General features: G+C 48.6%; 1 protein-coding gene across 9 annotated transcripts in view; it reads right to left on the bottom strand.

Annotated features, from left to right (window-relative positions):
* SYNE2 (spectrin repeat containing nuclear envelope protein 2) overlaps positions 1-14,200 on the bottom strand; it is a 394,119-nt gene that overhangs the window by 197,491 nt on the left and 182,428 nt on the right. For 8 of the 9 annotated variants that reach the window (XM_051826403.2, XM_051826401.2, XM_051826405.2 and 5 more), the window contains exons 42-45: positions 13,880-14,031; positions 12,713-13,022; positions 11,528-11,692; positions 8,126-8,455 (exon numbers count right to left, since the gene is read on the bottom strand). In XM_051826403.2, coding sequence (XP_051682363.2) covers positions 8,126-8,455; positions 11,528-11,692; positions 12,713-13,022; positions 13,880-14,031 — 957 coding nt within the window. Of the gene's footprint in view, positions 1-1,438; positions 1,579-8,125; positions 8,456-11,527; positions 11,693-12,712; positions 13,023-13,879; positions 14,032-14,200 lie in introns of those variants that run through there. The other variant, XM_051826407.2, reaches the window with a different exon arrangement.

Raw genomic sequence — 14,200 nt, forward strand, 5'->3', positions numbered from 1 at the left:
ACCCGATGCCCATGTGGGATTCTGGCGCTGAAGGCGGAGGATTAACCAAGTGAGCCACGGTGCCAGCCCAACAATATTGTCTTAAAAATATCCCGGCCAGTGTCATGGATTCTAGTCCCAGTCGGGGTGCCGGATTCTGTCCCGGTTGCCCCTCTTCCAGGCCAGCTCTCTGCTGTGGCCCGGGAGTGCAGTGGAGGATGGCCCAAGTGCTTGGGCCCTGCACCCGCATGGGAGACCAGGAGAAGCACCTGGCTCCTGCCTTCGGATCAGCGCGGCATACCGGCCGCAGCGGCTATTGGGGGGTGAACCAAAGGAAGGAAGACCTTTCTCTCTGTCTCTCTCTCTCACTGTCCACTCTGCCTGTCAAAAAAAAAAAATATATATATATATATACACACACACACATCCCAAGAGAGGGGCTGGTGCTGTGGCATAGCGGGTAAAGCTGTCGTCTGCGGTGCTGGCATCCAATATGGATGCCAGTTCGAGCCCCGGCTGCTGCACTTCCAGTCTAGCTCTCTTGTGGCCTGTGAAATCAGTAGAAGATGGCACGGGTGCTTGGGCACCTGTTCCGGTGTGGGAGATCTGGGAAAAACTCCTGGCTCCTGGCTTCGGATTGGCCCAGTTTGGCTGTTGTGGCCTACTAAGGAGTGAACCAGCAGATGGAAGACCTCTCTCTCTCTCTCTCTCTCTCCTTCTCTCTCTGTGTAACTCTGACTTTCAAATAAATAAATAAATCTTTAAAAAAATATATCCCAAGACAGTACTATCAGATGTTAACATGAGTGGAAATTGCATGCAGAAGCATAAGGAAATTTTCTGTACCATGTTGGCAACTTTTCTGTAAAACTATTCTAAAATCAAGTTTTGTTTTGTTTTGTTTTTTTAATAAAATAAATAGTGTTGGGAGCTTCACCATTTCTAACTGGTAGAAAATCCCAGCTATGTAGGGTTACTGGGTTTGTTCTTTTTTTTTTTTTAAGATTTATTTATCCACTTGAAAGTCAGAGTTACAGAGAGAGAGAGGGGAGAGGCAGAGAGAGAGAGAGAGAGAGAGGTCTTCCATCTGATGGTTCACTCCCCAGTTGGCCGCAATGGCCAGAGCTGCACCGATCTGAGCCAGGAGCTTCCTCCAGGTCTCCCACAGTGGGTGCAGGGGCCCAAAGAGTTGGGCCATCTTTCACTGCTTTCCCAGGCCACAGCAGAGAGCTGGATCGGAAGTGGAGCAGCCGGGACCTGAACCAGCGCCCACATGGGATGCTGGCACTGCAGGCGGTGGCCCCACCCCCCACACCACAGGGGCAGGCCCTTTGAAATTCTTAATTGGCCCTTAGCACAGGTCATTTCGTGCCCTCTCCCCATGAGGGATTGAGCCACCAGACCAAACGCCCACCCCTCTTTATCTAAGTAAGAATTTGGAGTACTTGGTCTCGCTTACCTGATGAACACATGCCTGAAGACCGCACTTACCCAGGAAAACACCAGCGACGTGTGTGATGGCTGCCTTTCACAGCCAGAAAAGCTACACTTGGAAACCTGAAAGGACCCCAGAACTCCCTCTGTCAACCAACCCCAAAGCCACGTTCCTACTCTGGCCGTTGAGGGATTCAACAGAATCCGTCACACGAGAGCTTCAAATGACAAAGGTGGTGTTCCTTTGCTCGCATCATGGAGCTTAGAACCCAGACCCCAGGACCTGATTGGCTTCCAAGAAAATTCTCTCCTAACCATTCTTCCCCTGCTACCCTGGAAGGAGGATCTCCAAGAAGTCAGGGGAAATGGCTATTCTGAGAAAACTTCGCAGGCACCAATAGAAACTTATCTTTTAATTTCATTATCCGTGGACTTTCTGAAGCACCCTGGGTCTCTTCGCCTCCTACAGCTCAGCAGTGAAAGGCAATTCTAACCTCAGCGTTAGCGCCATCAGAGAGAAGACCAAAAGGCAGAGCGACAGACTCAGAGGGTGCCACGGTCACAGACCAACATCCACAGTGTTGACGTGGGGCACACAGGTGTCGCCACCACACCTGCTACTCAGTCTCTCACTGTCACCTCCCTCTACGTCGGGCTCCAGCCACAGCGGCTGAAACTCCTCAAGCTCACGACATCCTGGGCCACAAATACTCCCCACGCCCAGGCCTGTGCCCTGTTATCTGCAACTGACCCAGAGTCTTAGACCACAGGGGTCAGCCCTGAGGGGAGCGCTCTCTGACGCAGGCACCCAGGGCACAGCCCTTGGCTAGAAGCTCTTATGGAACTGGGCTTCTTCCCATCTGTGCCCATAGTCAGACTCTGCCTAGAGAACGCAGATTGTACGAGTGTCTGAGTGCTCACTGCCCGTTCAGTCAATGAGAGGGAAAACACTGGGGCTGTGCTTGGTCTTCTATTGTCAGCACTCACAGTGGGTTACAGAGCGGCGTGGAAATAACTCGAGGACCAGACACCCGCGAGCGAGGTCAGGAATGGCTGCAGGGGACGTGACACAAGGGCTGGGATTCCAGGATGGAGAAGCCCGAACTGAACACAGTCCCCACAGAGGTCAGACAGCACAGCAGGGCACCACCGTGCGGCTCTAGAAGGTCGCAGGGTATAGAAACCCTATTTGAACGCGTTTAGCCACATGTCCCGAGAACTTAACTTAGACCTCAATTTTTCCACCCGTGCAGCATATTTTGTGCAATGGTCAAGTTCTAAGTGTCAGGCCAGCATTCCAGACAGGATGTGCGGGGTCCCATCCTAGCTCCGCTGGACTTCAGTGTCCTAGCCAGAAATACAACGGCTGCGAAGGTCTAATGTCTCCTCTCCATCTGCCTGAGATTTTAGAACGTGGGAGCGTGTTTTCAAACACATGTTGCTTGGAGACAGCGGTTAATATGCACACTGCGTGAGTCATTTATCCTAGCAAGGAATCGAGCCCGGACTGTGGAAACACCTCCAGAGTAAGAGGCAAAACTTGGACACTGAGCAGAGAGAGTAAAGCTGTGAGACAAGGACAGGGCTGGCACACAGCCCAACGAGGCACCGCAGTTTGTCAGGTCTGCTAAGCTACCAGGATAGAGACCGTTCAGGACAAGGCTGAAAACTCTCTCCTGTAGGCGGCTCCCCTTGTTATTCCAGTACTAACTCGGCGCTTTCGCTGCCGTCACCGCGAGCTGCAAGCCCTGTGCATTCTGCTGCACCTGCTGTCATCTCCTTCCTAGGACTTACGACAGATGCTTTCTTAACCATCAAACTCTTTAGAGTTTAGGCTCAGAAATTTAGGAAATTTAGGAAATGAACAGAAAACAATTCAGAAATATGATTAGACCCAGTAACCAGGAGGTGAAAGAGGTGATTACAGATGAATGGTGTAAGGATTATTTTTCCCTATCTTTTTTTAAAAAATGTATTTATTATGTGAGAGAGAAGGAGGAAGGGAGGGATGGGGTGGAAGAGGGAGGGGAAGAGGGAGGCGAGCTCCCCAGACAGAAAGAACTCCATCCAGGGCTGCCCCGTGAGTGGCAGGCACCCAAGTACTTGAGCCATCAGCTGCTGCCTCCCAGGATCTGCGTTAGCGGGAAGCTGGAGTCAGGAGTCAGAGTCAGGACTTGAACCAGGCACCCTCATAAGGGACGTGAGCCTCTTTATCATTGGCAGGAAGCTGGATCAGAAGCAGAGCAGCTGGGTCTCTTGAATCACACTGCAAGCGGCAGCTTCATCCAGCGTGCCACCATGCCAGGACCCTGGCTGGGAGTGTCTTAACCAGGACGGCAAACACTCTCCTGCTGGTATTTGACTAAAGGCAACTTTGTCACGTAGATTGCCATTTGCGAGCAATGGGACAAGAAAGATTAAAATGCCAGTGCAATTGTGATGCCACTTTATGTTTTTTTAGAAAAATAATAAATTACGGGGCCAGGGTGGTGGCACAGTAGGTTAATCCTCCTCCTGTGGCGCCAGCATCCCATATGGGCGCTGGTTCGAGACCCGGCTGCTCCACTTCTGATCCAGCTCTCTGCTGTGGCCTGGGAAAGCAGTAGAAGATGGTCCAAGTGCTTGGGACGCTACACCCATGTGGGAGACCCAGAAGAAGCTCCTGGTTCCTGGCTTCGGATTGGCGCAGGTCAGGCCATTGTGGTCAATTAGGGAGTGAACCAGCAGGTGGAAGACCTCTCTCTCTGGCTCTCCCTCTCACTGTCAGTAACTCTACCTCTCAAATAAATAAATAAATAAAATCTTAGAAAAAGAATAAATTATGAATGTACACGTTTCTTTGATTTTCTTCTTTATCATTTCTGTTTAGGGACATCTAAAACCGTAAGGGATTAGACAGTTCTCATTCTCACTTTAAATCATGCTTTAATTTGTTACTAATGCATACAGGAAGGGGGTGGTGGATGTTGGTTCTGTCTGATCACACTGAAAAAATCTTAGAAATTCACAGGCAAAACTATGCAGTAGGGTATGGATCATAAACACCCATACCTTCAGACCACAAAGCTGGTAAGTTCTTTTGCCTCTGGTTCTGCCTTAATATTTCTGACATTAAAGAAAAAGCCAACCAGAGGTTCGGATCTAAAACCCCCCTTGTGGGAACAGGTGGTTAGCCTGGTGGTTAAGACGCCCCCATGCCACGTTAGAGGATCTGGGCTCACTCTTCAGCTCCAGTTTCCTGCTAACGCAGACCCTGGGAGGCAGCAGTGATGGCTCAAGTAGGTGGGTCCCTGACACGCACACAGGTGACCTGGACTACATTCACTCCTGGCTCCCGACTTCTGTCCAGCCCCAGCCATAGTGGGCACCTGGGGAATGAAACGTACATAAAAGCTCTGTCTGTCTGTCTGTCTCTTTCTGCCTCTCAAAATAACAACAACAAAAAACCAAAATATCTCTAATTTCATCTAAAATGAAATTCTTGACAATGGATTCAAATAAACACTCGTACGATGGCAATTTTTGAAAAGTGCAATCACACGTCCAAGAACACTCCAAGGTGAATGAAATTTACTACAGAAAAAGCAAAAGGAAATATACATTTCCTAAAAATTCTGGGGAGGCTAAAGAAAATAAAAAGCTAAAAGTCCACTAGATTCCCAAAAGTATGTAAAATTGGATATTATAGATGCTCCTTGACGTAAGACAGGAGTCCTTCCCAACAAAGCCATTGTAAGTTGAAAACATCTTTAAAAAAAAAAAAGATTTATTTATCTATTTACTTGAAAGTCAGAGTTACACAGAGAGAGAAGGAGAGGCAGAGAGACAGAGAGAGAGAGAGAGAGAGAGAGAGAGACCTTCCATCTGCTGGCTCACCTCCAAATGGCTGTAACAGCCAGAGCTGAGCCAACCCGAACCAGGAGCCAGGAGCTTCTTCTGGTCTCCCACATGGGCACAGGGGCCCAAGCATCTGGGCCATCTTCTACTGCAGAGAGCTGGATCGGAAGCAGAGCAGCCGGGACTTGAACCAGCGCCTATATGGGATGCTGGCACTGCAGGCAGAGGTTTTACCCACTACGCCACAGCGCCGGCCCCTATAGTGTTAGCATTTAAGCTCTGATGACCGTATCCTCACATTTGGGCAAAATAACTCGTGCCAAAGAGGTGTCTGACTGTTCTCAATGAGTTAATAATCATTTCCATTAGTACAATAGTTTCAGATGAGTCAGATTTGTAAGTCAGTCGATTGTGCTTTTATGCACTCTGTGTATCTGGTACAATTTAGATTCCTGCGTACGCCGTTTACATTAAGTTACTGCATTTGTCGCATTATATACCTGTATCATATTTGTCGATGCACATACTTGAACTCTTTTACTAGTTGTTCAACCTTAAAGTTGCTCTTCACCTTACATAGTCGAACGTTACAGAATCTAATACAAAGGCCCTTTCAAAAGTTCATGGAAAATGGAGTTAGAAGATAAATTTGGTGCAACCATTTTTGAAATCCATACAATATGTTCATAAGAAGCATCTTAATTAACTTTTTGAAGATCCTTCATATGCATGGATTTCAAATTTTTTTTGCACCAAAATAAACTACCATTTAATTCCATTTTCCCCAGACTTTTTAAAGTGCCCTCACACTACATAAAAGTAAACACAGTCAGTACTTATGGTAGAGAAAATAAGAAACATATATTCAGTGGGCCAGCGCCGTGGCTCACTAGGCTAATCCTCCGCCTGTGGCGCCAGCACACGGGGTTCTAGTCCCGGTCGAGGCGCCAGATTCTGTCCCGGTTGCCCCTCTTCCAGGCCAGCTCTCTGCTGTGGCCAGGGAGTGCAGTGGAGGATGGCCCAAGTACTTGGGCCCTGCACCCCATGGGAGACCAGGAGAAGTACCTGGCTCCTGCCATCGGATCAGCGCAGCGCGCCAGCCGCGGCAGCCATTGGAGGGTGAGCCAACGGCAAAAGGAAGACCTTTCTCTCTGTCTCTCTCTCACTGTCCACTCTGCCTGTTAAAAAAAAAAAAAAAAAGAAAGAAACATATATTCAGGCGTAAAGCCGCCACCTGCAGTGCTGGCATCCCATATGGGCACCGGTTCGAGTCCCGGCTGCTCCTCTTCTGATCCAGCTTTCTGCTGTGGCCTGGGAAAGCAGTGGAAGATGGCCCAGGTCCTTGGGCCCCTGCACCAGCATGGGAGACCTGGAAAAAGTCCTGGTTTCTGGTTTCAGATGGGCACAGCTCCGGCCATTGTGGCCAACTGGGGAGTGAACCAGTGGATGGAAGACCTCTCTCTCTCTCTCTGCCTCTCCTTCTCTCTCATTCAAATAAATAAATAGATAATAAAGAAAAAAAAAAAAGAAACATAGATTCACAAAAAATTCCTGTTACAAAAGAACAAAAGCATAAAATGTTGTTTGAGAACTTAAACTAGTTTTCTGTCATCTAGATTTGTGAAATTTAAATACTTAAGTCCTTTCATCTGCTCTGAAAAAATCATTTTAGGATTGTATGCATATATTTTTATTCATTTTATTTGAAAGGCAGAGACAGGCAGACAAAGATGGCCAGACAGACAGAGATCTTCTACCCACTGGTTTCTCTCTAAACAGCCACAACCACAGAGCTAGACCAGGCTAAAGGCAGGAGCCACAAACTCCATCTGGGTCTCCCACTTGGGTGGCAGCAGCCCAAGTACTTGGTGCATCGTTAGCTGCCTCCTGGGTGCAGTAGCAGCAAGCTGGATTGGAAGCGAGGAAGAAGCAGAGCCGACAGACACTCCAATACGGGATGCAGGCACTCCAAGCAGTGTCTTGGTTGTAACACATGCCTGCCCTTACAAGTTTTGTTTTGTTTTGTTTTGTTTTGTTTTTAAAAAAACATATCTCTTGCTCCTGAAATACTAGGGCACTTGAAAATGCCTGAAATCCATGCATACAAGGGCTCTTCCACGGAAACCGCTTATTCTATTTACGAAGCCAGTGAAGCCAGGTGGTGAGCTCACCCTGGCCGGGTCTAACCTTTGCTGCTGTCCAAGTGGCCCCCACAGGGTGAGAAGCAGCCTGCTGGGGAGACCCCTTTCCCAGCACAGTTCCCAGGATAGCCCCCTTGTGCCTCTTCCATGTCAACCCACAAGTCAGGAGAAAGCGCTTTGGCGACCAGAGGGAAACGCAACCCATTGGCTGAGGATGAAACCAAGGAAACATTGTTCCTTCTCCCCAGCGAGAATCAGAGTCTGAACGCTGCTAACCTCCCGGGAAGTGACGTGACCACACGGGAAAGCGCATTTCCACTACAGGGTTAACAAAGGAAAAAGAGAGAAACCGCAGCCTTTCAAACAGTCTCTGCTTCATTATCAAAATCAACAACAGCAACAACAAAATGGGGCTCTTGGATTTTTTTTTTCTGAGAAACAGGATAAAGCACATTTTCTTTTCTTTTGCCTTCTCTAATTTTCGTTTGTGCCCTTGACCCAAGGCAGTGTATCTGATTACCTACCAGCGAGAATAATAAGCCGAAATTGATGACTGACATTTCCACGGCCTCAGCGGGAATGTCTCCCCGCTGAAAGCCGGGCTCTTTCTGTAAGTGGGCTTCGTAAATAGCCGCACGTTGAGGACTTAATAGCGAAATCACGACCCGCTTTTCAGAGCTGAACGCCTCTTCACGCCCAGTCTCCATGACTAAGAGCGCCCTCCCAGCCCTTACCTTGTTTATGTCTCCGTCTTCCTCCAACTTTCCCACTGCAGCCGCCTCCTCCGGGCTGCCCTCCTGCTGCTCCCCGCCGGGCACAGTCAACTCCCCTGTCCCTTCCTTTGCGCGTTGCAACTGGAGGTGAGCACTGTGGAGCTGACTTTCAGCCTCCTGCTTAGCAGACTCGATTCTGCTTTCCAAATCTTTTTGTTTATGCTGAAGTGATTTTACATCCTCTTTGATAACCTTCTGTCCCACAGACGACGTGTTTTGCTGGACGGACTTGGCTAAAGCTGAAATCTTGTCTAATGCGCCGCCCTGTAAACTGAGTTGATGTTGGAACTCCTATGAGCGGAGAGGACACAATTACAAAATGCAGTCGCTGGGCAGTTGCCAGAAGAGTTCATGAGCTTTTGCAAACCACCAGGTATTCTGCATCCCCAGTGGAATTTTTTTTTCTTTAAGAAAGCAAACTTCTCAATTCATCTCACAAAGAAAAAACTTGGGGGAAAAACTAAGCCAATGGAGCATCCCACTCTCAAGCGGATTTTCTAAGTTCCAGGAGGTTTGGAACAAGCCACACAGAACATGTTTGCAGTGCAGTTTGTGGGACACGGGAGGCAATGAATAGCTAAGTGCTGAATATACTCTGTTTAAACACAGCCTTTTCAGAGGCTGGCAGCTGTGGCGTGGCAGGTTAAAGCCCAGGGCTGCAGCACCAGCATCCCATACGGGCAGCAGTTTGAGACCTGGCTCTCCACTTCCCATTCAGCATCCCTGCTGATGTGCCTGGGAAGGCAGTGGAAGATGGCTCAAGTAATTGGGCTCCTGCACATCATGGGAGACCTAGAAGAAGCTCCTGGCTCCTGGCTTCCGTCTGGGCCAGCCCTGGCCATTGTGGCCATTTGGGGAGTGAACCAGAATTTGGAAGATCTCTCTCTCTTTCTCTCTCTCTCTCTACCTCTCCCCCTCTCTCTCTGTAACTTTGTCTTTCAAATAAATAAATCTTTATTAAAAAAAAGATATCAACCCTTCTAATGTACCACCTTACATATACAGCAAGAACTTAATATTTAATAACTGCTTGAAGGAATGTGGCTAATTTGAAAACTTAGACTCAAAAGGAATTTGAGGTATGATAGCAATTACTGATGTTACTGCAGAAATAGAATAACCCTTAATTACTAAGTCAGTCAGGCAGGATTCATTAACCATTAGCTTATGGGGCTGCACAGTAAGCATTCATTCATTCATTCATTCATCTGACAGCCAAGCACTAAGATATGTACTGGGTTCCATAAATGAGTAAAATGCAGTTCCTTTAAGTTCCTGCAGTCCAGCAGTACAGACGCAGGTGTAAACAGTTGCAATAGAATAGGGGAAAAAAATCTATGGTAACAACTACACAAAAAGTTGCATATTTGATGTGTTCACATCAAAGAACCTGGGTTCAACTCCTGACTGACTCCTGACTCCAGCTTCCTGCTAATATTGGACACCCTGGAAGGCAGCAGGTGAGGGCTCAGGTCATTGGGATCCTTCTCTCCACGTGGGAAACCTAGATTGAGTCCCTCGCTGCCCGCTTCGGCCTGGCCCAGCCTTGGCTGTTCCAGGCAGTGAACCAAACACACATTCAGCAGGTGCCCGCGCTCCTGAGAGCGAGACTCCTGTCTCACGCTTCAGCAGCAGCAGCCAGGCCACACCTGGAACACTGGAAGCCAGTGCATTTGCCAGATTCCCACGACTGAAACAGGAGGCAGCCCTGTCTCAGCGTCGGGCCACCCTGGAAGGGATGCTCTGCCGGAAGCCCAGGTCTCTTGGTGGAAGGCGTGAGAAATTCCCAGGCCTGCGCCCGCAGCGGCTGAACACAGGTGCCGGGGAAAGCGGTGGCTGAGAAGACGTCGCTCGGGTGTGGAAATCATGAGAAACCAAGGAAGGGGTTTGGGGGATGCAGAGAACGGGCTGCAGGCCTCTCACCGCCTACGGCTGGGAGCTGTGGGAGGGAGGCTGAGATTCTTGGAAGCCTTACACGAGCTCAACCTTATCCTGGGGTGCAATGAATAAAGTAAAAATCACGTAACTTCTAACCACCCGTGAGGCAAATGCTAAACTGGAAACATCCCCCCACACCCGCCAGGGCTTGCTGTATGGTTGGATGCATCCTTCGGCCAGGCAGTGAGTCCTGGAACCACCAGGCTGCTTCCCGGAGCCACAGGCTGCTCTCCAAGGGCCATGAGCAAGGTGCTTGCTGAGGTTTGAGTGAGATGTGACCCCTGACCTCACGCTGGTGTTAACACACCCAAGCACCAAAGTTTCCGTAAGTTAATGATAACAAGAGGGTGTATACAAAATTGTATTTATTTCTATTTGAGAGAGAGAGATCTTCCATTCACTGGTTCCTCCCCCAAATGCCCAATACAACCAGGGCTCAGCCAAGCCAAAACCAGGAAACTGGAACTTAATCCTGGTTTCCTGTGTGGGAGGCAGAAGCCCAACTACTTGTACCATCACCTGGCTGCATCGCAGGGCGCACATTAGCAGGAAGCTGGAATTGGGAGCAGAGTCATGATTTCAACCCAGGCAGACTGATATGGGATGTGGGTAATCCAACTAGCTGCTTTTTTTTAAGATTTATTTTATTTATTTGAAAGGCAGAGTTATATATTTATATAAATGTAGAGAGAAAGATCGTCCACCCTCTGGTTCACTCTCCAAATGGCCTCAACATTCAGGGAAGCCAGGAGCTTTTTCCGGGTCTCCCATGTGCGTGGCAGAGGCCCAAGCACTTAGGCCATCTTCGGGGCTAGATTGGAAGTGGAGTGGCCGGGACTCGAACTGGTGCCCACATGGGATGCCAGCACCGCAGGCAGAGGCTTAACCTTCTACGGCCCGGCACTGGCCGTACCAATCAGCATCTTATCTGCTGTGACAACTGCCTGTCCCAAAGGTGGAAACTTAATCTAACTATGGACATTTGGGGAGTGGGCCTGTTGGGAGGCCTTAGGACGCTGGGACACACTCTCAGAAGGCAGCTCTCATGAGACGGTTGGTTTTAAAAGCCTGAGTTGGGCCCAGCCACCCACTCTGCTGCCTGGGTCACCTTGTACAACCACTGCCACCCTCACCAGATGCCAGCCAATAGGGCTGCCTGATCCTGGACTTGGACCTATCAAATTGTGAGCTAGCTAAAGCTCTCCTCCTTACAAAGTTAATTAACTTGGGCATTTCACAAAGCACGGTTCAACCAAGATTATCAAAGGATTTGGCCACTAAAGAACTTTCTCGTTTTTTTTTTTATGACTGGTCAGAGCTTTAGTTCTCCAAGAGCCGTCTGCAGAAGACATTGATGATTCGAACCCAGTTGTAACTCAGGCCTATTTTTAAAAACATCGATCGCGTCTGGACATGGTTTAATACCTCTAGTTTCTGCAGCTTCTCCTCCACTGCGATTCGATCCACAGGCTGATCGGCAAAACTGGCGAGTTCCTTGGAGAGACTGTCCAGCGCGGCATTCGATTCCGTGAGGCAAACCTGGTAGGACTGGTGCTCCTGAACGTGACCTTCCAGCTTCTGCACGGAGTCCTGAAAACCAGACCATCAACAACGTACAGTGATTTCTCTCCGAATCTCTTCACCGATCATGACGTAACTCACAATGTTTGCTTAAGTAGCCTCCATCTTGAAACAGCAACGGGACAATAAATCATCCAGAATGATTAAGCAAAGATTATAGTATTTCAGATATTTTACTGCCAATTCTGTACCTCTCCCATCTCATCGAAAGCACATTCATTTTGCCCATGTTTCTTTATCTTTATTTCTTTCATGAAGTTTGTGAAACAAAATGGTGACAAATTACATCATTAAATTACAAACATCTTGGTGCTGGAGTGGCACAGTGGGTTAAGGTGCCACCTGCAGTGCAGGCGTCCCCTATGCGTGCCAGTTTGAGTCAATACTTGGGCTGTTCTCCACTGCTTTCTCAGGCACATTAGCAGGGAGCTGGATAGGCAAGAGGAGCAGCTGGGATTCAAACTGACGCCCAAGCAGCATCTTGACAGCCAAACCCAATGCCTGTCCTTTGCCTTTTTTGTTTTTTAAGATTTATTTTTTATTTATTTGAAAGAGTTACAGAGAGAAAGGGAAAGACAGAGACAGACAGTGACAGAGAGAGAGAGAGAGAGAGAGAGAGGTCTTCCATCCGCTGTTCACTGCCCAAATGATCACAATGGCCAAGGCTATGCCAGGCCAAAGCCTGGAGCCATGAGCTTTTTCCAGGTCTCCCACATGGGTGCAGAGTCCCAAGCACTTGGGCCATCCTCTGCTGCTTTCCCAGGCACATTAGCAGGGAGTTGGATCAGAAGTGGAGCAGCCGGGTCTCGAACCAGCACCCACATGGGATGCTGGTGTCACAGGCAGTGGTTCAACCTGCTACACCCCAACACCAGCCCAAACCCCTTTGCATGTTCACCTAAAAAGGACAAACTAAATTCTGCAGGCTTTTTGGTTGACCAAAAGAGCAACACTAGCAGCAAAAAACAGCTCCGTATGCAAATGCTGCCTGCTCGCGCAGCCCCCGAGAACCTCGCGTGGACCTCTCACCTGGAGCTGCTGAAGAAGACTTTGGTGTAGACGCTTTATCTCCAGCCAGGGCTCCTCGCTGAAGCTGGGGTTGTTGGTGCACTGCAGCAGGTAGCTTCCCTGAGCTCTCAGCTCCTTCAGCAAGGACGTCAAGTCCTGCGCTTTCTCCAGGAACTTCTTACAGATTTTCAGCTGCGCTTTCTTCTCCTGCAGGCCGTGCTGCAGAGCAAAGCCCGCCTCCTGCTTCTTCCTCAGCTCCGTGAGCATCAGTCTCAGGTCCTCCTTGCTTTGCAGGTACTTCTCTCCCTCGAGCAGAAGCATTTCTTGATGGCTGCATATCACAAAGTAGTTTGTCAGTGAAATTACATTGAGCGCGATGGAGGGACACCGGCTGTGCACAAGGGGACTTCAGACAGTTTGCATCGGAATACACTTGTTTTTGAATTCCATTTCCACAAACGTTCTGAAGTGCTTATCCATGATAATAAACAGCGTTCAGACAGCACTAGTATGACATGCTACATAGCATCAGCCTAGCTCCTAAATCAAAGTAGACATCTTTGGAGTATTACTAAAATCCAATTTGTGTTGTTTTGTAGTTTGACCACAGAATATTCAATAATTTGGGTTTCAAACTAGTCCTCAGCATTGTTATTATACTTAAGTGTATTACCCTACACTTAACTTCTCACAGAAGCAAAATAAACATTCAGTATGTTTACCAACTATTTGGTACATTTAGTATATGCCTTCCATGGCTTACATTTAGTTTTGATCTGATTGTCTCCTTAGAAAAACATAACACACCTTTCCAGAAATTCAATGCGCCCTTTAAGACCTGCAACGAATCAAGCATCTCTCAGAATAAGTATGTGACAGCAGTCAGTCGTCTCCCATTTCTCCCATGATGCCCTGTGGACATTGAGGGAGTCTGGGACAGAAGGGTGGTGTTGAAGGGCGGATAACAGCCGGTGAGAACTGGTCCACGAGAACTCCCCAGGTGGCTACAGCAGCTGCACCGGGTGTGGTCTCACATCTGGCCAGGTGAGCTGGTCCCCTCGCAAGACGCCCCTGACAGTACCAACTTCCTCCCCAGCAGATAGCACGTCCGAGCCCAGGAGGCAGCCGCAGCGGGCCTGGTACAGCGTCAGCGGCCAAAGCGAGATGAGAAGGGCAGGCAGTGCTTACCTCAGGTACGTGCTGGCTAAATGCAGCGTGCTGTCCCACTGGCTCCTGATGTCGCCGAGGGTCTCCTGGACAGACAGGGCCTCGCTGCTCCCGGCCTCTCTCAGGAGGGTCTGTATTTTGGCATCCCCTTCAGGTTTTAGCAAAATGATTTCCTGGATTCAATAAAAACGATCTTATTTCCTTCTCATGACGCAGGGATATTACATATGGTATCTTTCTCTCTGTCAGCTTTAGACAAGGATATTAACGGCAAGTATCTTTCAAAATAATCCTTTCTTTGCTATTGTAACAAGATGAAGAAGCATTGTTTTATTTCCCTGT

The sequence above is a fragment of the Oryctolagus cuniculus genome, chromosome 20 (genome assembly GCF_964237555.1).
Source record: "Oryctolagus cuniculus chromosome 20, mOryCun1.1, whole genome shotgun sequence".
NCBI classification, from domain to species: domain Eukaryota; kingdom Metazoa; phylum Chordata; class Mammalia; order Lagomorpha; family Leporidae; genus Oryctolagus; species Oryctolagus cuniculus.